Source organism: Dioscorea cayenensis, chromosome 14 (assembly GCF_009730915.1).
Source record: "Dioscorea cayenensis subsp. rotundata cultivar TDr96_F1 chromosome 14, TDr96_F1_v2_PseudoChromosome.rev07_lg8_w22 25.fasta, whole genome shotgun sequence".
Classification (NCBI taxonomy): Eukaryota; Viridiplantae; Streptophyta; class Magnoliopsida; order Dioscoreales; family Dioscoreaceae; genus Dioscorea; species Dioscorea cayenensis.
Window position 1 is genome coordinate 2,762,045 of NC_052484.1, and position 27,136 is coordinate 2,789,180.

Sequence of the window (27,136 nt, forward strand, 5' to 3'; positions counted from 1 at the left end):
CAAAGCACTCACTCTTCTCCAGATCCGAAACTCTCCTCCTCCTCCCCCTCCTCCTTCCTCTCTCCGATCATCGCCTCCGACGAACCTCGCCGCCGATGCCCGTGCCGCCGTCCGATGGGAGTTCGTGATCTCGCTCTCTGGCTGAGCGATGCGGCGTGACCCTCCTCGCGAATTCCCCAACTCTGGCAGTGCCATTTCGGACCTCGAGATCCCTGGTGCCCCTCTTCTCTTGTTCTCTCTGCTCTTCCTCCAGGGCGGAGGTATGGATCTCTCCAGGGTCGGCGAGAAGATCCTCAGCTCCGTCCGCTCCGCCCGATCCATTGGCCTCCTCCCCCCTCCCCCATCTGATCGCCCTGAGGTTCTTCTTTGATCCCTTGTATTATATTTTATTTTATGTTTTTCCTTTGCGGGTTCTGAATTTCACGTTGAATGCTGCGTGTTTGGGATTGTATCTTATTCACTAATCTACGCAATAGATTCAGAAAATGAGCATGCAGGTTGATAGATAATGCCGTGGGTCGTTTTGCAATTGTATGCGGGGGTTTGTCACATTTGCATGATGATAATTTCGTGGCTTCAATAGAAGGACAAAAACGTTTAGTTGTTAGACGTGGGAAACCTGTTATGGAATTTTATTAGAGCAATTTAAAGTGGCTTTGGCCATTGAATCTAAGGATTGGACCTTTGTAAATTGTCTTGGTTGTTGGGTGTTTGGGAATGGTAGTGTTTGCTGATCATATTACCTGAAGTCCAGTTTTGAAATTCCCTATGTGAAATCAAGAAGTAATTTTGGCGTCTTAAGTGGACCTAAATGAGTTGGATCATTTTAGACAGACTCTCTTTGGTGGGAGTCAGATCTGAAAAGCAGGATCTTTTCAGTTCTTGATGAAATAGTTATGTTTCTGATATTGGATTAGGTCTGTTCTGTGTGGGAAATTAGAATATTCTAGTCTTGGTACTAAAGCTAGAAAGTTGCGATTTTGGGATTTAAGACATTTAATGAAATAGTCAATGATATTTTGGATTTAAGCATGTTGCAAGTTGCTTAACTAAGAATTTGTTATGCAAGGAAGTAAGGATATCCAAATGCCTGCAGACTGTTTACAGGGATTTCTTAACCCCAATCTCAGTATTTGCCGACTCAGCCTTTTTTGATGCCACTAAGCTTGGCATATTATGAGGAGATTGTTAATGTTTTTTGGATTTCACATCCCCTAAGATTGACATATGTGCTATTAATGGGAGTTTATCTAACCCAATCAAGTTCTGGTATGATCCCAAACCCAACCCTGTCAATCAGATTTAACTTGATTGACCTAAATTTTCAATGAGTGAGGGTGAAGTTGTGGTGATTGGTTTTCCATTTTGATGGTGGTGTAGCCATTGTAAGTCTAATTTACTGTGAGCTCAATTGAGGCTTTGAATTAGTTGCTCCTGCCATACTTGGGCTCAATTGCATCACCAAATTGGTCAATTCTATGTGAATGATAATAATCAGGTCGTTAATCGAGGGATTGTAACAATTGATGAGTGATTTTCTTTCAAGGTGCTAAAATAGGTCTATACATTTGCAGGAATGAGTTCCTGGTGTACTTGTCTCATCAGGATGCAGCATTTGTTACATCTCTATCTACTTCTGTCAGTTTCTTACGAGTTGGTATGAATTCTTTGTGATTCCTATAGCATGCATCTTAAGGAATTGCAGAGTGTGAAGAAGTTTTTGCCGATGTAGCTATCCAAGATATTTTAATGTCTCTGTATCCCTGTTCCTACTAATTTCTGAATGCAGGAATGGCTGTGAAGTTACAGTGGTTAGACATGCTTAGCTAAGAAAAAGATTTAGGAGATATGTTTCCTTACTTGCAAACCAGCATTTGGTTTCCATCCTTGTTGATTGGCATTATCATGATACGCTGTCAATATTTCTTTCGGAGGTCATCATGATTGAGTGTATGTTTTGTTTTTATTTTATAGACCATGACCATCTTTCATGAGTAACTTGGTTTGCTAGTTATGATCAAATGAGAGGCATATGCTTCATTACCACGGTTTTTAAGCACAAGAAATTAAATTGAATTGTTATTTTATCTTTTGGTCCTTAAAGGGGATTCTTTGTTATGAACTCTACAACCTTACACTTTTAGCTGATAGCATAAAATTCTCAATTTTCTTTTTGTCTCAGTCTATGTAAATTTACTACTGACATTAGCTTTGTTGTGCATGATTATGTTGTGGTAGTTGTGTCTAAGATCTTCTTAAATAACTTTTGCAGGTTCCAGCTCGGGCAATTGCTGCAGCTGCTGTTGCTCGAGCCCTTGCTGGCATCCCCCCGCATCAGAAACTTGCCCTTCCCTCAAATTCTCTAGATTCAGCTTCTATATATGCTAGCGGACCTCAAGGTCAAATAACAGAAGAGCTTGAGGAAGAATTTTACGGAGAGGTTTTTTTTTTTTAAAATTTAATTTTTAATTTTAAAAAATTTGAATTTTTATTTTTGTATAAACAATCTCTCATGTATTTTATAATTTTGGATCAGGATAGTAGCAGGCCTTAGTTGAGAATCAGAATCTTCATAACACTTTCAATTAGGTCTGATATGCAGATGGTTTATTAGATTTTGTTCGGCTTGTATTTGGCAAATTTTTGTTTATACCTGAAATTAACATAAAAAGGCTTGGCAAATTGTCGTTGAAGGTCTTGATTTTAAGGTTGAATGTGTAAGGAAACCGAAGTACCTTTGGTGCATCTTAAAAAGATAGCTACCTTTTCAAGGTTAATTGAAGAAATTAAACATCCCAATTTTTTATTTATGCTGGGAGTTATCTATTGCTTATCTTTAACTTTTGTTGCATGTACTTATTTGCCCTCTATTAGTTTAATAAATTTTGTGTGCAACTTAAAGGGCACAATGAGTTGCAAATCTTCCTAATGGGATCTCTATTTTTTATTTTTTTATTTTTTTATTTTTTATGGAATTGTTACAATCTTTCAATAAATAAAGCAATTCCATTTGTGAGAAAACATAGATAAAAAGTACAAATAAATGGTAATGCCATGGATTAAAGGCATTTAGTGGACATTCAGTAGAAATGCCAAACCTAGGAGAATAACATCTATGTTTTGACAAGTAACAAGCTTCACACATGCAATGATGATAAGGAAGGGACAAATAATTGGAGTTGATTCAAGGAAAGATGCCCAAATCAAGAATGTTGTTGTAAAGCAGAATAAGATGAGGCAAGATCATGAGTTTTCATTTGTGGTGATGCCATTTTGTCCAAATAATCTAGCTTGTTAGCCTCATGTCCACTGCCAATCACTTTCTTCATGACCTGATCTTAAAAGGCATAAGAAGATGATTGAAAAATCATACCACATATAAAGAGATTAAGTCAGTTGGGTGATAGCAGACATATGTGAACCCTGGGAACATATAAAATAACATGCCTAGAAAATGTAGTAAAGTGAAAAAAGGATAATAGACACACCTGGCACGGTCTATTAGCCCGTACTGTGGGTAAACTAAATGGGCTGCAATATTTGCAGTACCTAGAGCGTTGGAAGAAGCAGGAGCATAGGAATCAACATGGGCTAATTTAAGCAATTGTTCAAAGTCAGCATGAGGCAATGTGATTGAAACACCAGAGACATACCACTTGATGTTTCATTAGGAACAGTGTCAGATCACACAGTGAAGAAGGTGTCTTTATCCAATCAGGTTTGTAATGTTTATGCCAACAAAATCCCTCCAAATGATCAGACTTATGCCAGAATATGCTGAATCTATATTTTTTAGACTGACCATGATCACGTCCTCCCCCAGTGCCATGCCCATGTTGAAAGAAGACGCATGACTATATGACACTAATGTTGAGATGCGGGGCAAGGAATATGACATTAAGGTGTGAAGGATGGGAAAAGCCACATTAAAAGATGGAAAGTTTAAATCCCACAAGCATCTGGTAGCATACAAAATCATAAGAAAAATCCAATCCAGAAAGAAAAGTCACTATTTTAAAGTCTTCAGAGTTGCTTCTTCAATGCTATAATATTTGGAGGATATGGTTCATCACCCTTTACCATACACAATCCTGGAAAGATCTTGAGAAAAACTGATCAGCATAAAAACAACAAAGAAACAATAGATGTTGGTGTCAAATACATCGTATACTATGAAGTAAATAGAGATCTTAACAATTAAGATTTGTAACTTGTTACTGCCTCTAAGCTGGGCACAATATTTATCGAACTAATTAAGAGCAAATTTAAATATGACGGATTTTTAAGTTCAAGATAAGAAATTGATAATTCCTAAGCTTATATAAAATAAACTTCTATTTTAACGTTAATTAAGAATGATGGATGTGTAGCATGACTGTCCATGAATTACTATTGGATTTATCTATAAGAACCTCTATTCTTAAAACTGCAATTAAATCCTTGAAATTGGTGCTTGTGTTTTGTTTAGAGTTTATTTCCAAATTGAATTTTGTTTGAACGTACTTATGCTTATATGTTTATTATTTAACTACGCATCTACCTACAGGAATTCGACCCAGTGAAGTATGCTTTGGAAAACATTCCTTCTGAAGAAAATGATGCTAACTATTTTGAGACGAAGGTGGGTATACACATTATGAAGCATTATATAATGCTAATTTTTTGCTCTAATCCTCTTTTTGGGGTTGTCTTTGAAGTTTTGTCTTCCTTTTCCTACATGTGTGAAACCTGGTCAATAATAACCTTTATAGTTGATGATCTTTGTCAATTTTGAGATGATTTCTCCTTTATTAGGCAGTTATTTGACTTAATAGTGTTTCAAGCTATTTATTAAATTAAGTACATTGCTGGATATTGCCTACAAACTGTGGTAGTGTTTGGTTGTGGCTGGAATTTGTTGGGACATGTTTGGATTAGTTGGAATAAGGATTTTGGTATTCAAATTTTGTATTGTTGAGGGAACTTTTATTCGAGATAGATCGGGAGTGGTTCCTATTAATTACAAATTAAAAGAAAATTGATTAAGATGGTATGGACATATCCTTAGATGACCGGTAGATTGCCTCATAAGAAGGGTGGAAGCTTTTTAGGTGGAGGTTGTCAAAGAGGAAGATGCATACATAAAAAGTGTTTAGTAGAAACTTTACTAAATGATATGTTTGATCTTGGTTTTATCTAGTATTTTGGCCCTTGATAGAGCAATATGGATGGAAAAGATTCATGTAGCTGGCCCCAAATAGTTAGGGTTGTTTATCCAAAATTAATTCAAGTTTGTTATGAGTTTTTGACATGGTTTGCATTAAATAAATAGGTACTTTTCAATTTATGTTTTTTTTCAGTTTGATTAATGATTTATATTCATCAATATCTAATTCAATTAATTAAATTTTAGTTGTTGTTGTTGTTGTTGGGTAAACTTGCATCCAACATTAATCCAAGTTTGTTATGAGTTTGTGATTCTTATTATTGACAAATTAAGAGAGAATCAATTAAGATGGCATGGACATGTCCTTAGACGACTGGTAGATTCCCCTATAAGAAAGGTGGAAGCTATTTAGGTGGAGGTTGTAAAAGAGAAAGAGGTAGACTTAAAAATTGTTTAGTAGAGACTTTATGAAAATGATATGTTTGAGCTTGGTTTTATCTAATATTTTGGCCCTTGATAGTGCAACATAAAAGGAAAAGATTCATGTAGCCGGCCCCAAATAGTTGTGGTTGTTTGTTATTGTTGTTGTTGAATAAACTTTTATCCAAAATTAATCCAAGTTTGTCATGAGTTTTTGACATGATTAGCAAATTAACATTAAATAAATAGGTACTTTTTAGTTAATTTTTTTTCAGTTTAATTAATGATTTTTATGCATCAATATTTAATTCAATTAATTGAATTTCATGAGTTTTAGGTATTTTTCAATTTATATTTTTTCAGTTTGATTAATGATTTATATTCATCAATATTTAATTCAATTAATTAAAGTTCTTAAAAGAGTTATTCCTATTCCAAGTTATTATGTTTGATTGGATAACTTGGGCTAGGTTCTCTCAGGTACTCCCAACAAATATGCTGTATAAGTTGGTTTTGCTGTTCTTTTTCCTCCTGGCTTCCCTTATCCCATCATATCTTTTGTATCATCACATGTTCATTACCTTTTCAGATTTTATCTTGACTGTTATTTTTTTCCTTGAGCAAATTGATACTGACCATTGTTATTGTTGTTAAATTTATGTCCATATGTTAGAACAGTTGGGGTGCAGGATATTCTTTACTTGATTGATCCACAATTAAATACTTTTACATTTGACAGGCAGCTCTTCGTTTAGCTCAACTTGATAGGTTGACAGAACGTTTATCCCGCCATGTTATGGAGCATCATGAAGAAATGGGTATGCTATTTATATATAGGAAGAATTCTTGTTGATCAGATTTACCATTTGAAGTTCCAAATACTTGTTAATAGATATATGAATGATCATTATTTTGGGTGGAGTGTATTTAAACTTAATGATACTAGTAAGCTGGAAATTTTGTTTCTTTTTAGTAACATGCTATGGTTTTGTTTAAGCTATTATGATTTCGTATCATATTTAATTTTGCAATATAGTCAAATTTTGAATACTAAATTTGAAGTTTATACTTGCTCAATCGCTCTTTTGCAACCCATGTATTTGAGTCATGTCCTGAATTTAGGCTTCTGTTATTGGGAGTATAATAATATTAGCTAAGTGAGGCCTATTTGAATTCTAATAGTAGCAGCCAAGCAAAGCTTTTAGTTGCTCAATCACTCTTTTGCAACTCATATATTTGAGTCATGTCCTCAAGTCAGGCTTCTGTTTTTGGGAGTTTAAAAGTATTAGCAAAGTGTGGTCTACCTGAATTCTAAAAGTATTAGCCAAGCAAAGTTTTTAATTTCTCAATCTCTTTAATGATATGTATGTCATTTATAAGTGGATGGCATTGTTGCTCAATAAATCTCCCTTATTTGTTGCCAAAGGAAGATTAATCTGTAGCATTGAGACCAGGCAATGTGAAGAGAAACTTTAGTTTTCATTCTCATACCTGTTTCAAAGCCAACTGTGGGTCCCTATAGGTTTGTAGTTCAAGTTTTATTTGCTAGCAATTATATTTCAAAATTGGCCTAAAATCTTGAGATACGTCAGTGTTACAGTTGAATTGGATCAAGAATGCTTTGTGTTATATATTTGAATCTAGTGGTAAACCTAGCTTGTTTGTTGGTCATTCATTTATTGGCATCATCATTGGGTACATATAGGTCGAAAGTTTTAAGGCAACTTGGATTATCTTATTATGAATGAAGCTCCCTTTGTTTCAGAGTTTTCTTTGTTTATCTTCATGTGTTGAGTCTGAGGTTGATTGTAGAGAAGAAGACGGTGCTTTATTCTTGTCCCTAGAATGATTGCAGTATTTATTCATGGTTATGTAGCTGTTATTGTTTGGTGAACTTTTGATGTGAAGAACAAAGTGTTTACAAAATTTACTTTTCCTTATTGCAAATGTAGAATAACATCAGAATTATCTGGTGCTATAGAGAGATTCAACTGCTGTAATTTGCATCTAATATGTAAAAGTTGCTTGATTGAGGTTTAACTTTTTGCTATAGTGCAGGGCTACTGGTTTTGCTGAGATCTGAGCCTAAGTTTAATAGTTTTCTTAATTTGAATCTCTTTTTTGGTTATGCCTTCATGTTCATACTTGGAGTTTTTTACCAAACCTGTCTTTAAGCATTATTGTATTATCAAGTTCTCATTTTCAATTTGAATATTTTTTTGGTCACTGAATTACTTATTTCATGCCATTTCATATGTCTCATTTCTGTATTAAGATAGAGCTCCCAACTCCTAAGAGTTTTATTGCCCTTTGCATTTGTCTTTATTTGTGAAAACTATGCCCTGATTTTCTTCTTGAATTCACATTTAACTGCAATAGCTTTACTTTTCTATGGTGAAAATTGGGTTAAAAACACAGCCTGTGAATTTCTTCTTCTTTTTCTGTACCAGTGAAAGGGATGCAGTTAGTGACAGAATTGGAACAAGATCTGAAAGTTGCAAGCGTCATTTGCATGGTAAGGTGCAAACTGAATGACACTAAACAATAATTCCTAGTTACATTTATTCTTTCATAAATGTCTGTTTGAACTTCTCTTGTTTGTGCTTTTGTTTAACCTTTTCTATTAATATTTATCCTAGTAAATTTGAATGGTTATCCTTTTTCTTTCACAGAATGGGCGAAGACACATAGTCTCTTCAATGAATGAGGTCTCTAGAGACCTTGTTGTGAATTCTTATTCCAAGAAGAAACAAGCTTTATTGGTAATATTTTGTTGTAACTGTTTTCTTTATGCTTTCCTATTTAACAATAACATTTTTTTTTGGCTATTATGATGCATGCTAAAAAGTACAGTTGTAATGATATCCATGACTTGCTTATGGAAATATTATAATTGTGCACATTATTATAGTTTTAAGTGTTACAGTGAGTTTCTAATACTAGCTTAATTTGAAGGCGGATAACGGTTGGACCTTCATTGTCAATAGAGAGTGAATTGCAATATGTAAAACATAAATGACTTTTGGAAGGTTTAACTTAGATATGGTTATTGTGGAACTCTAAATTTCTAGACACTCTTCCTAGTGAGAAAGATCATTGCCTGATTTCATTTTATTGATGCGAGTGAAGATGGCAACAACTTTTGTGTCATGTTTTTTTGGGAGTTAACCCTATCTTAAATTAGCAACCAAGCAGAATAACTTTGAATAAGAATAAATTTTTTTTTTTATAATTTTTTTATGAATTAGAATAATATAATCACAATTTGTTGTTAACCAGACCATTAATTGTGTGTTGAATAACTTTCAATTAGTATTTAGCTATTCAAAACTCATAGTCTTTGGAATAACTTGTGATAAATGTTTTCACAAACTCATTCCAAAGATCGTTTTCTAACATCCCAATTTGTTCCAACACAAACAAAACTCCTGCTGATTTGTATTCAAGTTTAGCTCTCTATGGACTGCCCTTGCATTCTTTCATGATGTAAGATGTGGTATTCTTTCATTCTGCATCGTTTCATTGAGCTATTTAGAAATGTCCTATTATTGAAATCCCATCAACCAAGATCAGGATCACCTGCTCCCTGGGATCTCATTAGAACCTGTTCTTGGCAGCACATGCTTGTGAAGCTCGAGGTTGACTTGATTTTGCCTACTGTCAAATGTACCGCAATCACTTTTGTTTTGTTGTTTCTGTTTCTGCTTTGCGTATATTAGTAAAACTACTTAAATGATCTAAAACTTCTACAATTTTAACAGGATATGCTTCCAATTCTAGGCGAGCTTCGCCATGCAGTGGATATGCAAATGGAACTTGAAGCTCTTGTTGAAAAGGAAAACTTCTTCCGGGTTGGTTTTTGATATTTTCCGTTATCTGTTGGTTTGCCTTAGTAATATGAATATTAGCTTTAGAACAAAAGATAAAGCTTACCATGCATCATCATTTCTTGCTTTCCTTCTTGCTCACCTCTCATAGTTTTTAGGCATTTCAAGTATTATCAGAATATTTGCAAGTTCTGGATAGTTATTCCCAGTTGTCTGCAATTCAAGAAATGGGCCGCGGTGTAGAGGTGAGTTTTCCAGGTCAAATGCTTAAAAATTGTTTGGAATTGCATTGTCGTAATGTATTTGTCACATATAAGAATTTCATTCTAAAAGCTAAAGATGTGATTTTCGTTATGATTTTTCATTTCTTTGTGTTGGCTTTTTATTCTGTTGTTTATAGGCTTGGCTTGCCAGAACATTACAAAAGCTAGATGCACTTTTATTAGGAGTTTGCCAGGAGTTCAAGGAGGAAAGATACGTAACTGTCAGTATTCCATCTGAGTAGTAATGTTCACCATTCATTTTTTGCCTCGAATTTCTGATACTTAATAAACTGTATCGACTTTGAATATGTTGTTTATCACTCTGGTTCTTTGAATGAAAAATCATTTTGTATGAAAATATTGAAAGTCACTTGTATCACTAGGAATTCCCTTTGATAATCTTTTTATTCGTTCTGAATTTTCAGCTTCAGTTATTTGTGTACCAAAGTTGAGAGTCTATTACTTTTTGTAGGCAGTTGATGCTTATGCCCTAATAGGGGATGTTAGTGGTCTTGCTGAAAAGATACAGAGCTTCTTCATGCAGGAAGTTCTATCTCAAACACATTCTGTGCTGAAGGACATTGTACATGAGGTAGTTTGGCATGTAGCCAGTCATCTATTAGAAGTATCACATACTAGTAAAGTAAATTTTTTCTGCAATATGCATTGTTCATTTGACTTCTTTGTTAAATATTTAGTCTTGCTCAATATTGGCAAATATATTTTATTATGGTCGGAAAGCTTATATGATGAAAGTCTTGTTCCTGAAATATATTTGTTAGGATTAATGTCTTACTGAATCAATAGTTTTTGCATAATTTTTGGGAGAATAGAGTGTTTTGTGGGTTATTTATTTTATTTTATTTTTGATGTTGAGATCTTTGCATCAATGGAATCCAAAAATACCATGTGGTAACAAATTAATAATGCTTCACTTAGATGGGGTTCAAAGTTTCCATTTTCACCCAATTTTAAAAGCTCTTTTGTTGCAATTCTGAAATAGTGTTAATTGGGTATACATTTGGGCTAAGGGCTTTTTAATTAATTAATTAATTAATTTTTAAACTTCCTGTGCTTGGTTCATTTCTTTTTGTTACCACTTATTTGAATAATTGGGTCCAGGAACCTATGTTTCTTCTTAGCACCTGTTCCTATGAATTTCTTCTTTTGCATGCATGCATGCATGCTAGAATTTTTGTCTCTGAAATTTCTAAATATCTAGTTGATGTTGCAGGAAATTGCAAATAATGCTCAGAGAAATAGGTGCGTTTACCATGACTTGGGGGCTTCCTCCTTTTGCGATGCATTTCCATTCTTAGAAAACCTTTGAAAGAGTAATCTTTGGTTATGGTTTCTGGTTTTTTTTTCTCTCATCGACTATAAACTGCTTTCCACATCATTTTTGAAACATTGCTATGATTCTTCAATGCTTTTAATGACATATATGGCGGCTCTCCATTGTCAAAAGCTAAATGCTTTCATTGTTATTGGGATTCCAATCTAAGCTTTCTTCCATGCTTGTGTATTGTATATTTCTCTCTCTTGCTCAGCAATGTCTATCATGTGTAGGAGTGGACTTCTGAAATAATAGAAATATAATCAGAAATGTTCAGAATATTGAGGTCATCTTATTGTATCTTGTTTGTTTCACAGATCATTTTTGTATGGGTTCTGCATTGGAATAATAACGGGAATCTCCTGGACCTCCTTTCTTATCGGAAACTTTTGTTGTTTAGATGTTATTGATGAATTTTTGTTTAGATTTGTGAACAGGAGACCTTCTCCACCCCCACGCCCACCACAAACACCTCCACCCCACCCACCCATGGTCCCAAAACTAAAAGCAACCACACACGCACAAAGTAAACAAAAGCAAAAATTATAAAGTTAATCCTCAATTTCTGTCTTTTTTCTTGCCTCTCTTCTGAACATGTTGCTGGCATAGATCAATACCCTTTAGTTGTTGATGTTATTCGTTTTTGGATTATGCTACCCATTATGCTATACAATGTGTGTTTATTGAATATTGTGTTATATTTTTCTATATTTGCTTGCTTGCTTTACATAGTGTTTATCTGCACACTTATGTCTGTTACAATATCTTTCATGCCATATCAATTCTCGAATTTAAGGTGTAAATGTTGGTTCTTATTCAATTATTTGTTCTATCAGTATAATTTGTGTGATTGCTTCAGTTGATTGTCTATGACTGATGTAGGTTGAATTGGTGAAAATGCTGTGCTTACAATTCACATGAAAATTGATATATGACAAAATTTAGTTGTCTTTGTTCCAGATTTACCTATAGTGATCTTTGCGTCCAAATACCTGAATCTAAATTCCGCCAGTGTTTGTTAAAAACTCTGGATGTCTTGTTTAGATTGATGTGCTCGTATCATGCAATCATGTGCTTTCATCCAGAGAAAATGGTGAGTGAATAACTTTTACATTTATTCCTACTGGAGCAAATGTGTTTGATATTTGATTTTGTTTATTTTCTTCATGTTCCTACAAATACTGATGTCTTCAAGAACTGAAATTTAGGACTTTTCTGAATGTGTAATAATAAATCATGGGGAAGTGTTATCTATGTCCATAGTCTCTCAAGTGATTTCATTTTCAGACTGGACAACCTGAAATTGGAAAGCTATATTTGCATGCTTTGTTTTCAACATGAAATGAAGAAACACCTATTTTGAATTAATTTGTATGCCATTTGGCTTGTAATTGCTAATGAATCTTAGTATCTTACTAAGGTGGCTAGGCAATGCTTAGTAGGTGTTTTTATTACCTAGGAATTTGTGATTTAAGTACAATTTATGAGTGTTTGACCACTATTAGATAATTTAAAATTTAATTCTATTAAAAAAAAAAATCAATCAAGCACAAAACATGCTTTAAAAGTCGAACGTAGTTAATCGTTTTTGAAAAATATGCATGATCAATAGTTTTGTTTAACTGGTGTATATGAACGCTAAATAAATTTCATCATTTAAAAATGTCATCTTCTTTTGTAGTGGATGACTGAAATAATTTTTTGAATATTCTTTGTGGGTGCATGGACTTAATTTATTTTTCCTATTTTAGGGATCTTAGTTTTTTCCTTGGAATGTTTTTGGCTTCTTAATTTTTCTTCTAATTCTTAAAATCTCGAATTCTGGATAACACCATAAGCTTTAATTAAAATGTGATGTAGACTTATATTTATGGTTTCTAAGATGTGGTTACTTCCATATTTAATTTTATTTCATTGAGAGTTAAAATTGAGATATCCTCACCTGCCCATTTTGGAGATAGCATGTATGACAATTATTTTGTCAGGATTTCATTTTAGATGCATCCAAATTATAACTTCTGATCTAAGTACTTTTTTCTTTTTACTTTTCCTATTTATGTCAGGAAGATCTGAAAAAGTTAAACAATGAGGACGATAGGAGCTATCAGGCTCATTATGCAAATGAAGAAATTAATGACCGAATAAGAGAGGGTGAATTTTCTTCATGTTCTAGTCAAAACTTGGAAGCTGAACCATCATCAGAAGATATCAATCGGTCAAATGATTTATGTGATGGCAATATGACTGATAATATGGGCTCCACATGCTTAAATTCTCAGACATCTCTTTATGCAACTGATGTTGATACTGCTACAACGAGTGTTGATTCACCATTCAATCTGCTGAGAAAAGATGCCACTGCATTTGTTGCACAAACATTACAGAGAGGGAGAAAAAATTTATGGCAACTTACGACCAGTCGTGTTTCTGTCTTGCTCTCGTGCTCTGCTGTTTCATCCACTAGCACTTACCAGTTCTTGAGGAACTATGAAGATCTTAATGTATTTGTTTTGGCTGGTGAAGCATTCTGTGGAGTTGAAGCATCTGAATTCAGGCATCGATTGAAAATTGTCTGTGAAAATTATGTGGCAGCCTTCCATAAACAAAATATATACGTATGTCATAACCAATTATCACCATTCAGCCTTTTCTTTTCTTCCTCGTGATTTTATCATTGGGTTTCTTTGGTTATTTAATGTTTTTTTCTGGTATACATGATTTTTATGCCTATGCATTTTGTTTAAATAATCTTTTTGTAGATTCCGGTTTGCTGCTCTTTTGAAGCTAATATTGTCTTAGTCAAATCAGCATATGCTAATTTAGAGCATCTTTTTTCCCCCTTTAAACCTCGGTTGTGTTTTATATCCAATCAATTCGTTTGCATCTCTCTGACATTGTTATACAGTTCTGAGTGCCATTTTGATTCTGTGGAATATATTTATTTGAATCTAATTATATAGTCAATTTTGAAATTCCTTTGAATTGTGTTTCATCTCTATTCTGCAATTCTTCTCCACTGATCTATGACTATTTGCATTCTCATGATGCTTGTTAAGTTCTGAATACAATGATACTGCATGTTGTCATGCTGTATTTAGTATGTTTTTGGTCAATACATGCTATGTCAATCTGCATGCTAATTTTGTTATTAAAATATTCTAAAATACTATGAAATAGGAAATTACCTGCTTCCTTGATTCATTTACAATATTTTAAAATACTATTATTACTGATGTTCTTCTTCTGTTCTGTTTTATCTGATGATCACTTAGCTAATAATATAGGTCAGGCATTGCTTTGTTAGGTGCTTTGATGCTGTGAAGCCAATGCGTGCCACTTGGTTTAAAATGCAGATAGATTTGCATTGAATTGAGCACACACTTCTTTATGTGAGGTTCATTTTTTAATTTATAGATGTTATTAATGGAAAGTTATTCAATCTATTTGTTCCTGGCAGGCTCTTAAAATGGTTCTGGAGAAGGAGAATTGGGTGAAAATGCCTGCAGAAGCATTGCAATTGATTAATTTGGCTGGTCTTACTGGTGATGGCGCTGCCTTGATTGCGCCTTCTGGTGGTGATTCTCTGACAAGATCGATGCTACGCTCGAAGGATCTGAGTCAGCCTGTTGTAAATGCCAAACAGAAGGATGGATTTTCTTATTGGCTTAATGTTGAAAGTCCATTTTCCCATAAGGTGACATCAAACTCCCAGGAGTCACCAACTGCACACATATTGCTAAATGGATCGCCAGATGCAAGTTTAAGTGATAGAAACATTGTTGATTTTGTAAATCATGATAGAACTTCAGCAAAACACAATCAGAGAAATCAAATGAATGGTGGTGTTTCTGTTTTGGAAGATGAAGATGAAGATCTTCTTGCTGACTTTATTGATGAAGACAGTCAGATGCCTAGTAGGATCTCAAAATCTTTGCATCCAAAAAATAATGCAGCAAAGTTAAATGATGAGGAAATTACTGCACAAACTGGGTCCTCACTTTGTTTATTAAGGTACAGCTCATCTTTTTTTAAAGTAATATTTGTGTATAATAATGTCATTGTTCTTATTAGCCTCCCTCTCCCAGATTGATGGACAAGTATGCCCGGCTTATGCAGAAATTAGAAATTGTCAATATTGAGTTCTTCAAGGTAATATGTGTTCTCTGGTATATTGTGATTTTTCTTTCTTTGAACTATCTTGTGAAACTTTTATGAAATTCTCCAGTTTGTTTATCATGCTGTGGAATATTGCAGGGCATTTTTCAGTTGTTTGGCATCTTCTACCATTTCGTGTTTGAAGCATTTGGTCAGCGGGACATAAATCAATCAGGAAATCTATCTTGTAAGGAAGAAGTAGTTTGGAGTTACCTTTAGCTGCCTTGTGTTAGGAGATGTCATTTGTCTGTGGTTGATTTGTTCACAACCGAAAACTCATACTTCTTACTTTCAGCTCGGCTTAAGATAGCTATATCCAAAATTATGCAAGAGTGCGATCAGTGGATCAGACCTCAGCATTCTCCTACTGCTTCCTCATCTTCAATGAATACTCCATTCACACAGATGGATGTGATGCCAACTATCCCTTCTAGCACAATATATGGTCATGCACCGAATACTTTGTTTGGCTTGAAGGTAATCAACTCTATTTTTTAATTTTTGTGCTTATAGGACAGTAATTTTCCCTTGAAAAGTTCTCGTTCCTTGTCTTCTCACATGCTTCTCTTCTTACTCTTTTAGTATTTGACTGATCATGCTGATCGCATGTGGAGTAGTTTGGTGATATTGACTCTGAGATTTCTGTCTCATACCAGATTATGTTTTAAATGGAATTATCACATAGCTGCTGTTTAGCATATCTAGGCTGTTTTTCTTATCCTGTGGCGTGCATTAAGGTGGATGATGTTATGCCACAATATAGGAAGTTGCATTGGAGCTGTGGAATTATTCTGCAGTTCAGTCGCAATGTGTCTATGAGTAGTTTTACTTTCAAGTGCAAGGCCAGTAACTTGGCTTTTGTTTTAGCTTAGGCAGGACTATTTGACCATGCAGATGTTTTGTATTTCAGCTTGTCTTGGTTTACGTCATCTTATTCCTTTTTGTTTTTACTGCATGCAATTTTTTCACATGAATGAATGCCTCATAGTCAAAGAAGACATTATCAATATTGAGTTCTTCAAGATCTTCAACATCTTGATCTTTAGAATGCTGTGGATGGATCAAAGCCTTAAGACCATCAACATAATTGTACTGCTCAAACTTTAACCTTCTCAGCAAATTGGCTGTCAGACAATGCTCCAGAGGCGGGTGAATCTTTTGGTATCCCAAGCTTTTCTTGTTACCTTAGTTCATATGCCACAAGCATTATCCCTGTGTTGTGTGGACAATTTTTACAAACTAATTTGCCAAGGACTCTGGTTTCAAGTTTTCCCATACCTTCAGAAATGAATGGTATGGCTAAATATCTAGTCTCAGTTGATAGAGTCTGCTTTTCCCTTTTTAATTTTCTTATGCATACATTATATTGAATATATATCTTTTTTTTTTCTAAATGGGGCATGTAGTAATGTTTGTTTGTTGCCTGATGCCTAGCTAATATTTATAGAATGTTGATTGAAAATCTGACTTTATTTTGCTTTGTTACTAATTTACAAATTTTGTATATGTTGCAGGAGAGATGTGCTGCTGCTGAGACTATATCCCTTGTTGCTCGCTTATTGCATAGATCAAGAGCTCATCTCCAGTCAATGCTTGTACAGCATAGTACAAATTTGGTTGAAGATTTCTTTGGATTGCTGGTATTTTTTTTTCTTCTCTTTTTCTTTACTTCTTTTTAAGCTTTTTAGGATAGATTTGGTATCAGTTACCTGACATACATTAAGGAGGTGATATTTGAGTCTAAGTACATAAGCTATGGAGGATATTTCTATGTTATTTTTTTGTTTCAGGTGGATTCTGTTCCAGATTTGGTTGAGCACATTCATAGAACCACGGCACGAATGCTTCTCCATATTAATGGGTAGAATAGTTATTCCTCCAAATGGATTATGTTTATATTATTTTCTTTCTTTTATAAGTATGAGCTTTATACTGTGATTTCTTTCGCAAAACTCATATTTGGTTTAATGTTGATACTAATATTTTATTCTCAAAATTTTGATCCTTTGTGCTACCTATTATGTCTCTGTGAGATTATCATTATTTTAAGGTGCTGTAACATGTTCTCCGAAATCGTGTTTGTAATTCTGTCTAGCCATTTGCTTTTGGATAGTATAACTTTTATGCATCTTGGCACAATTGATGTCTTTGAAAGTACAAATAATGTGGCCTTCCATCAATCTAGATTCTTGAAGGATGTTGGCTTCATACCCTATGTTCACTCAAATATCTGCTGACCTGTCAATTCTTGAGTTCTGTCCCACCCACATAGACTTCGTCTGTTATGAGTTCTTTCTTATGGATTTAACAACATTTTTTGTTGTGTCATGACAGTAATGCTGCTTGTCATTTTAGTTTCAAGCTATTGGATGTGAACTTTTACCGAATAAAAAATAGTTCAAAATTGTACACTCATGTTCGGCCCTACCCTTCCCAGCATTTCAAGTGATTGACATATATTTTGGTCAAACAATGATATCCTGTTGCATTTCTAGTGCCTTCATTGCTTCAAGTGAAAGGTATAATAGGGACCTCAATGTCATTGGTAGATCCCATTCACATTGCCTTCAGGGGATTTCTTTTTAACTGGCTATAAGAGGTCCTGTTCATTGCTTCAAGTGCAATAACCTTAAAGCTTTATCACGAATAAAATTTGACAAATCAAAGACCATAAAACACTGGTTTTTGATCTTCTGTGGAAGTAAGCAGTTAGATTCTGTTTTAAATTAAAAATTAAGTTAGCCTCATAAGTTGTCAAACAACTCTAGCTGTAAGTCTCTTTTAGTCTTCTCAATTAATTCAATGTCCCTAGCAAAATTCGGCAGCTTTGCTCCATAAAAGGCATGTATCATATTGAAAATTGTCATCCGTTACTCTAAAATACCAATGATGTAATATTTCTGGAGTGATCCCCAACTCTAAATTATTTGAAACCTCTTGTAGGCTATGCTCAAATTTATTTCTTTGTTTTCCTAAATATATTGAGTGTCTTGCATAGTGGGATGTGAGATTTTTAAAAACACCAGGAAGTAGCCTAAATTTCTTGTCTGGTTTGAAACTATAAAAAGACACTGTACTTTACAAGTGACACAACTCACCTTCATGTTTTCTTGATGTTAATTCTTTTTGAGTTCCTGTTCAAACCACTTCTGATGATTCTATCATGATGCATTTTTTCAATCATTTTCTTTTGATTTTTTGGAAAAAATATTTGCAATTGTCTTTGAAATCCATCCGAGTCTTCAAAATTCATAGGTACAGTGAAGGGTGTAATACTTACCTTGACTATTGTTAATACTGATTAAAATCGACCTTCTCAGCGTCAATATCGATATTTAGTAGTCTCTGAAGCTCACCCTTGTTGTCTTCCTTGCAGACTGTTATAAGGGGTTCGGTCAAGTCCTCTTATGCTAGCTTTTCATTGCTCATCATATGGTTGGCTATACAATCCATCATAAATGCTTCTTACGTCAGATTATACTTAGTTTTCCTTTGTCAGATTATACTTAGTTTTCCTTTACCAGAAACACGCCTCTCCATGTGTTGGTTGTGTGACATCTATTTCTCTGGAAGTTAGAACTAAGAAACTTGCCCTGAAGCTAGGTGCACTTGAGGCACAAGGCCCCCTAGGCTCCAGCCTAAATAGTAATACCTCGTCGCCTTAAAGGCACACGACATTAAAGAGTTGCCCTAAGCCATGCGCCTTAGTAAAGTGCAGCCTTTTTCAATTTTTAAGAGCTGGACAAATATAAGTCATTAGATGACTACCAAATTAAATCTCAACGGTTCAAAACAAAAAGGTTTATTTATTTATTTATTTATTTTTGTCTTTAAGAGCTATATAAATATGAACCATTGGAGATGAGGAGTCAGATTTGAAGAAGAATATTAAGATGAGAGGATGAATAGGAGAATGAATGGGAGAATAGTGATGAAGAAAATGATGGAGCTGTTGAACTTGCTAGCAATTAGGATCTCTTGACATAATAGTATTTCCTAGTAGTAGTAGTTCGTGATTTTCATCCTACGTTGATAATTTGCTATTTCTTTTTATCCAACTTTGAACTTTAAACTTTAATATTTCTTATTTTATGAAATTTAGTATATATTATGAATTCTATAAATTTTTTAAGTATTTTAAATTGTTTTGCGCCTTGCTTGGGAAAGTTGTGTGCCTGAGCTTTGCGCCTTGTGCCTAGGTGATTTGAACCCCTATTGCCTTAATGCACCTTGAGCTTTTAATAACTATGCCTGAAGCTTAATATCTCATGTGGGAAGTACTTGGATAAGGGATGTGCTAGGATTTGGAGACACAAGAAAGAATAAAGAGCTAAGAAAATGGAAGAGATAGAATGGAATTGAAACCGTTTTTCAGGGAAACCATAGGTTAACTGAACTTGGATATGTCTGGGGTTTAAATGCAATCTTTATGTACTTAGTTTTTATTTCTGTTAGTTTTTATTTCAAAATTTAGCAGATAGCTCTCACTAATCACTGTTTAATTGGTGTGTTTTTTGCGTATTGTCTGGTTGAAGCCTACAGTTGAGTCCCAATGCAATATCAGAACCACCTGACAAGAAGCTTCTGCATGTAGTTCAAAATGGATTGCTAGGATTGTCTTTTGTTCATTTGTTTTGCATGTTTGATAGAATTGACAAGTAATGTTTTCTTTAGGTACGTGGATAAGATCTCTAATGCTAAGTGGGAGATCAAAGAGCTTGGATTGGAACATAATGGGTAAGTTCTATTGTCATGTACTTCACTGACTGAAAGAGTTATCTAACCTGAGCATTTTGTCTTAATTAGTAACCCTGTTACTGGTATTGCTTTCATTACTCCGTTTACTTGTTAGTTCATGTTATTTCTTATTTTTCGCACAATACACGCTATGAAAGTTGTTTAGTGAAGTCTTTGTATATATACTAGAAAGCATGTGTAGTATTTATTATATGATGAATAGAACTTCTCACTCGTATGCTGTAAAATCTTTTCCAAATTCAAGAGTCGAATCATCCTTGTTTAAATTGGTAATTTATGATGGAAATTTGGAACAATTGAGATTTATTTTTTTGTGATTTTTGAGACAAGTTATTTAGATGTTTAACATGGTATTTACATTGATAAATTTCAAGGGTAATTGATGCTAACTGCTCTCTTATTATTTATTTTATCATGCCAATAGATATGTTGATTTATTGTTGGGAGAGTACAAGCATTACAAAACAATGTTGGCACATGGTGGAATTTCTAAGGAGGTAGCATTATATATACCTCTAAAATTATCTTATATCATCTCCTTCATCTGTAAATTATTTCAGTCATTAAGATGCCTTATTTCTGTTGTGCCTGGTTTCTTTCACTTGATTTTGATGTTCTTTATTATTAGTTTTATTATCTAGTTTATTTTAGAGCCAGATAAGGTTTCTTGGGGCATCCTGTAGAGAGACGCAGCATTTTTTAAAAATATTCTAACCCTACTTTCCTTATCGAGATGGTCTTTTTTTTGTGCTGATTTTGGTGTAAGTTGTATCCTCAACTTCAGAATGAAAGATGCATTTGTGGGAATAAACTACCTTGTTGCCTTTTTGGCTTGGGGTACTTCTTTAACTAAACAATTTGGGATAAGTTATAAACTAATTTTATACAAATTTAATTTTTCAAATGAATAAATTTAATTAATTATTTTTTTGAAAAACTTGTTATCATTAAAAAATGTATTATTTATTAGAAACAGTAAATTTTTATTTTTAAAATATTTATATTTTATTAGTATTAATTAAGTCAAATTTTAGTCAGCTCAAATAAAAGTTTTTCGTCCAACTCAATATTTGAAAAAAAAATTCCCATAATCCCACACCCTTTATCTTTTAACTATATAACCCCATGTAAGTCATTATTTTGAGTGTTCAAGGTTGTGATTAAGAATGTTAGGTTTTTTTCCCTTTGATGTTCATGGTATTATTCTAATGTTCCATTCATGCTAGTTTGTGTTATTTTGATAATCAGATAATTATATATTGACTTGTTTGTTAATTACATGTAAAGCAGATGTTTCTATTTTATTCTCTAGTCCTGATTTATTATGTACTAAATATTACTGTAAAGTATCAACTGCAAATCGTTCTCTGTAGTGGCCATTCCTTGAATTTTCTGCATTGCTCTTCAGGTTCAGAATGCCCTACTAGAATATGGACTTGAGCATGTTGCAGAAATACTCATCGAAGGACTATCACGAGTAAGGAAATGCACTGATGAAGGACGGGTTCTAATGTCATTAGACCTTCAGGTTTTCTTTCTTAAACTTTGATTATAATGTGCTGTAATTCTTAATAGCCTTGAAAGTTTTAGGGGGCAAACGCTGTTTTCTTCAGGTCTTAATCAATGGTTTGCAGCACTTTGTCCCTGTAAACGTGAAGCCAAAGTTGCAAATGGTAGAAACATTTATCAAGGTAATTGTGATATGTATCTGGAACCCATTATATGAGTTGAACTTATGTTTAATCACAAGATTGTCGGGTCTTGTTTAGATATTATATATATATATATACAATTTATATGGATATATGAACCTAAGCTTTTGCCCCATCACATCAAAACCGATTCCTCTAGGCTACAAGTTAAGATGGATAATGTTTAGATTGATGATTCATGAGTTCTGTTGAGATCTCATATGTCTAATTGAGGCGTCGGTAATACAAAATATTTCAAGATACAACATGAGAAAAATCATTGCTGGATATTCCATCATGCATGTACAATACTTTCTCAGTTGTGTATATGTCAACTTGTATCAATAATTAGGCTTTTAGTTGAAATACCTAAACCTACAATAAAGTATCTTCCTCTAAATCAAAATTATTTTCTATTGGTAGGACGTCAGAATGCAATGAATGAAAGCATCACTTTTGTTTTGAGATGTCCTAGTTGTGCATTATGTGTCATTACTATTAATTGCCTTGCAACTTGGCTTTTCTACTTAAATGCTTGAAGGTGCTTGAGAAATTACTACAGGACACTTATCTTAGTTTCCAGGTTTAGGACCTACCTTTGCAATTGATTTTGCTTCATTGTGAGGCTTTAATCATCATATCTACTTACGGCCATTAAATAATGAACTTCTAAATGCTATGTAACCCTTATTAAGTGATTATAGAATCTTAATTTCAACTCTTAACTAAACACAAGAATCTATTCATCTGTATAAGAAAGCAATGTAGAGCATGACTTGTTTGAGGAGATTTTAACTGTTGTAAAATGGCTTCTCTAAATCATTTTGGTGAATCTCTTATTCTTTTATTCTAGGATTTGCCATTTTGTATTTTGTATTTTTTTTAGTGGGATATTAGCTTTGACCCATAAATACTTCTTCGAGGAAATACTTTTTTGCTTATTAGTTACATATCCTGTTCTCTCGTTCTTCTTAGACCATTATTTTACTTTTTGGTTTTACCCTTTTTTTTTTAAGCTATAGTTCGTCATTCTTAATAATGATGACATTCGGATTCACCATAGAAAACATATTCATACCGAATTTCTATTAACCATCGTCTTATCTATCGAAACAGGCCTATTATCTTCCAGAGACTGAATACGTTCATTGGGCTCGAGCTCATCCCGTAAGTCTACATTCCCTTCTACGGCACTTCATCCTTTTTTTCGAAAATGGTTTTTAGCATAATCATGACTCGTTTACATTATCGAAATTATAGGAATACAATAGAACACAAATCGTCGGGTTAGTTAACCTTGTCGCCAACATGAAAGGATGGAAAAGGAAAACAAGGTTGGAAGTTTTGGAACGCATCGAGTCAAGCACATAAGGTGTTTCTTATACTTGTATTATATATCTAAGGGATGTAAAATTTTCGTTTTCATTTTTTTTCGATAATTTTTTTTCGCCCGCTTTTTCACTTGCAATGTAAAATAGGGATCTCAATAATGTTACATCATCTATGCAGTTATTTTCTGCTTTCATTGTTTTACGGTGTATGTATCTTTTTTCTTTTTTAATTTCAGTAAAAATATCGAGCGTATATTTGCACTGTTGTGCAGGTAAATAATATCATTCATTCCTATTTACAGAAAGTGCTTGATTTCTTGTATATATTTCCTGAATGTTGTTTGCTTAAACCTTATAAACTCTGCTTAGTTTCTTAGCGAGTGGTGACAGATAAGAAGCATTTTTAATTAAGTATATATATATATATATATATGAGAATGAATCATCTACGCACGTGCGAAGATTTCAAATTTAGGGAAGTTATTTTCAACTGTTGAAAATTTAACACAACATCCGTCTGGTTAGTGGTACAATTGTTTGTTACTGTTTTTCTAGCTGCTATAGTAAAATATATTTGTCTCTGCTCTTCTATTTCATTCTTTTTTTAAATGCTAGGGACATTTCTGTGAATGCTTTATATATATATATATATATGTAATTTTAAGTTGGAGAATCAGTGTTAAATATGTTAGAATGTCATTTATCATATATATTTATATTTAGAAAAAAAGTGAGAGCTATATAATTTTGATATGTTTCTTTTACCGAGTTGAGGTATTAAATACATTAGATTATTACTCTGTATGTTTTTTATGAGATAAAAAATGAATTTTATAATTTTAATTATTACTGTGTGTGTCAGTGTGTGTATAAATATGTATATATTTAAATATGTTAAATTTATTCCTATATATTGAAAATACATAGAATGACAATGACATTGAGGTTATTTCTTGTTGATTGATGCAATTGGTGTAGGGAATTGTCTAGTTTGAACATCTTCAGAGGTTTGTCTGGTTGATCCATTCACTATATATATATATATATATGTCTGTATTTATGATTATTTTAACATCAGGTGAAAATCTAGCAAAATTAAAGTGGGGGAAAAAACCTAAACTTTACATAAACTTGTAGAAAATCCTTAAATTTTTTTATATCAATATGCTTTACTGACCTCAACCTAGACTATTTTACTGTAATGGAAGAAACACTATATATATGTATAGAAAGAAATAACTTACATAATGTCCGGCTTAAAAGATCAAATATAAATTGTGGTTTCTGTATCATTTAACAAATGCTTTTTGTTTCTCTGATTCCTTATCCACAATAGAGAGGAGGGCTTTTATTTTATTTTATTTTTTATTTTATTTTATTTTTTTAAGTTGCTGAAATCTTTTAATCCTTCCCATTTATTAAAATTTGATAAAAAAATAATAGTGTTAGTATTATTTTTTTAAAAAAATAGCTGCATATTGTCAAGTGCAGTGAAAAGACATGTGGACGTGAGTGTGGAGACGGAGGGTTGAATCCTTCCACCATCAGTACTGTAATAAGTTTTGTGTGATGATATAGAAATATTATGTAATATTATTCACTAGGTCCTCTGTGAGAGGAGTTGTATTCTTCACCTTTTAAAGTTGTAGAGTAGGAAAGATTTACCGTTGTGGGCTTATAGTACTTTATATATCATCTTGCATGTCCTTTTGACATTTGTTGAGTGGCGTTTGTCACCCTCTTATTTATTTATTTATTATTATTATTATTATTTATTTATTTATCTTTTGAGAAATTGTAGTAAAAGAGATGGGTTAGGTATAAACTTGAGCTTTTGCATCTAAGCCTCTGGTGAGCTTTTGTTGCACAACTCAACACATAAAAATAGAATGGCTTTTTGCAACCAAGTTGAATTTCAAGGATTTAAATAAACATCAAGTGGTCCAATCTCTAGAAAATTTCCAATGATGACAAAAATCATCAAAATTAATCAATAAATGAGACAATGAAAGAGAATGAAAAGCATGTTTGTTAGAACTATAATAAACTCATTGGTCCCCCTTTCCATTCTCTATCTTTTGTAGACTCTTACAAAACCACCCAAACTTGTGTGTTTTTTCATTCAAAAAAACACATGAAAAATATATTAAAAAAATAATTAGATATTGTAAAAATTTTTTTAGCATAGTAATAATAGACAACATGTAATGCATATGCATAAATTAACACCCTAATGAAAATGAAAGAACTATCTTCTCCTCCATTGTCAAGGAGGAAAAGAGTAGAAAGAACTATTAATAGATTCATTTGATTGAAAGAATTGAATTCCTTTTTAATCAAACCAACAAGTCAAAAAGAAGGAAAAGAAGAACAAGTTTATTCAACCAAATACTTCAAATTCTCAATTCAAATGTTACAAAGTGTCAATTTGTAATTCACCAAAAAAAGATGCAAAACCAATTATGATGATATGGAGCTAATAGGATGAGAGACTCAGGCTTATATATTCATCTTCTTTCTCCCGGAGAGGACCCAATAGATGAGACTAGATAGGAAGAAGCCTACAAACCAAGCATTGTTGTAAAGAACGACAAAGAGCTTCATAGTGTTCAGCAAAATCCCGAGCTTGTGAAGAAAGCCGGGGATTATCGGTAGAATGCTGACAACCAAAGATATAATTGCTACCACATTGAATCCATTTTGATAGAAATAAGCCCCTTGAGGACTTCTAGAGTACAATGCATCAACATTCAATTCCATGTGCTTCACAAGATAGTAATCAGTGAGAATGATCCCTGCCATAGGCCCCATTAAAGCAGAATAACCAAGTAACCAAGTGTACACAAAGCTTTCGCTTGATCTCAAGAGCTTCCATGGTTGGAAGGCAAAGCCAAGAAGAGCAGTGACAAGAGCTCCTCTTCGGAAAGTGAACCACTCAGGGCATAAGTTAGTAAGTGCATTTGCCGGGGCGACGACATTGGCGGCGATGTTAGTGGTGATGGTAGCAAGACTAATGCCAAAGATCGCAAGAATTGTTGTCCATTGTCCGCCGATCATCCCAAGAAGGCGTATCGGATCGGATATCACTCTACCAAAGATTACTTCGGTGGAGGAAGTTACCGCTAGGCCGACAAAGGTGAACAAGCTCATAAAGATAGGTAGGCCGATTTGGCCGATGATTTGGTCCTTTTGGCTTCGAGCAAAGCGAGTGAAGTCAGGAATGTTAAGTGCTACCGTAGCCCAAAATCCGATGTTTGCAGTGATGGCCGGGAAGAAGAGAGACCAAAACTCTGACCTATTCAGGCGAGAAGAGAGCGAGAGCATGCGAGAGAAGCCACCGGCATTTTGGTATGACCAATGAAGGAGTGCAAAGGTAAGCGCAACGAGCACCGGAGCTGAGTATTTCTCTAGTTTGCTAATTCCTTCTATTCCCCTCCATATAATGCAAATCTGCGCTAGGCAGAAAATGGAGTAGCATATAAATTGTAGCAGATATATGTCTAAACCAAGCAAAGGCACAAATGCAAAAGGAATAGAATTCTTGAGTTGGGAAGGGAGGAGTAAATAAATGGCTTCTCCTCCGATCCAAGTTTCGATACCGAACCATCCGCAACCAATGAGAGCACGGAGAAGAGTAGGAATGTGAGCGCCGGAGATGCCGAAAGAGGAACGGGCAAGGATGGGGAAGGGAATTCCATGTTTAGTGCCGGGGACGGAGGTGAGGAGGAGAGGGACAAGGAGGAGAAAGTTTGCCAAAAAGATGGTGGCAATTCCTTGCCACCAAGACATGCCGAGATCGACAAGACTTCCGGCAAGGTAGTAGGAAGGAATGCCAATGATCATGCTTATCCAAAGAGTGGCAAAGTCCCATGAAGTGAATGTTTTGTTAGAAGAAGAAGTGGGGGAGAGGTTAGAGTTTGTGTTAGAGTCCAAGTTTGTGTTATTTGATATAGATGAAAACAAAGACCAAGATGAAGATGATGATGATGAAGATGACAAAGAAGGAGATTTAGGAGAGGAGTGTTTGAGATGAGGAAAAGAATGGTGTTTGAGATGGGGGAGGTGGAGAAAGGAGGAGTGGTGGGGAGGTTGAGAAAGGGAGAAAGGAAAACAAGGAGGGTGGAGATGGAGGAGTTTGGATTGCATTGTGGAAACAGAAGAATAGAGAGTCAAGCAGATGGGGAGGATCTTTTTGGAGAGATGTGTTCA

At 34.0% G+C, this 27,136-nt stretch overlaps 2 protein-coding genes across 3 annotated transcripts; one reads left to right on the forward strand and one right to left on the reverse strand.

The window, feature by feature from the left end:
• Positions 1 to 23,119, forward strand: LOC120275443 (syndetin). 2 transcript variants are annotated; one of them, XM_039282015.1, is made up of 25 exons: positions 1 to 358; positions 2,273 to 2,440; positions 4,547 to 4,621; positions 6,306 to 6,384; positions 8,017 to 8,081; positions 8,239 to 8,328; positions 9,328 to 9,417; positions 9,552 to 9,638; positions 9,794 to 9,877; positions 10,129 to 10,248; positions 10,891 to 10,919; positions 11,953 to 12,085; positions 13,056 to 13,607; positions 14,450 to 15,003; positions 15,078 to 15,141; positions 15,247 to 15,334; positions 15,443 to 15,624; positions 16,662 to 16,787; positions 16,938 to 17,008; positions 19,822 to 19,884; positions 20,330 to 20,402; positions 21,314 to 21,433; positions 21,519 to 21,596; positions 22,713 to 22,763; positions 22,857 to 23,119. In XM_039282015.1, the coding sequence occupies exons 1-25, from the start codon at positions 149 to 151 to the stop codon at positions 22,965 to 22,967; spliced, it is 3,363 nt and encodes a 1,120-aa protein (XP_039137949.1). In that variant the 5' UTR covers positions 1 to 148; the 3' UTR covers positions 22,968 to 23,119. The 2 variants fall into 2 exon arrangements, with proteins under 2 accessions (XP_039137949.1, XP_039137950.1); XM_039282016.1 differs by lacking the exons at positions 1 to 358; positions 2,273 to 2,440; positions 4,547 to 4,621; positions 6,306 to 6,384 and having other exon boundaries at positions 8,023 to 8,086.
• Positions 23,120 to 25,287: 2,168 nt separating this feature from the next.
• LOC120275444 (purine-uracil permease NCS1-like) lies at positions 25,288 to 27,107 on the reverse strand. The gene has a single exon (XM_039282017.1). It carries the CDS (start codon positions 27,071 to 27,073, stop codon positions 25,427 to 25,429), a length of 1,647 nt encoding a protein of 548 aa, XP_039137951.1. The 5' UTR covers positions 27,074 to 27,107; the 3' UTR covers positions 25,288 to 25,426.
• Between the last annotated feature and the right edge of the window lie 29 nt (positions 27,108 to 27,136).

Bases quoted from the DNA above. Each gene is read 5' to 3' on its own strand.
- LOC120275443 (XM_039282015.1), top strand. From the start codon at position 149: ATGCGGCGTGACCCTCCTCGCGAATTCCCCAACTCTGGCAGTGCCATT. The intron at 9,418-9,551 runs GTTGGTTTTTGA...CATAGTTTTTAG, and splicing joins AAAAGGAAAACTTCTTCCGG to GCATTTCAAGTATTATCAGA. The intron at 21,434-21,518 runs GTTTTCTTTCTT...TGTTTTCTTCAG, and splicing joins TAATGTCATTAGACCTTCAG to GTCTTAATCAATGGTTTGCA.
- LOC120275444 (XM_039282017.1), bottom strand. From the start codon at position 27,073: ATGCAATCCAAACTCCTCCATCTCCACCCTCCTTGTTTTCCTTTCTCC.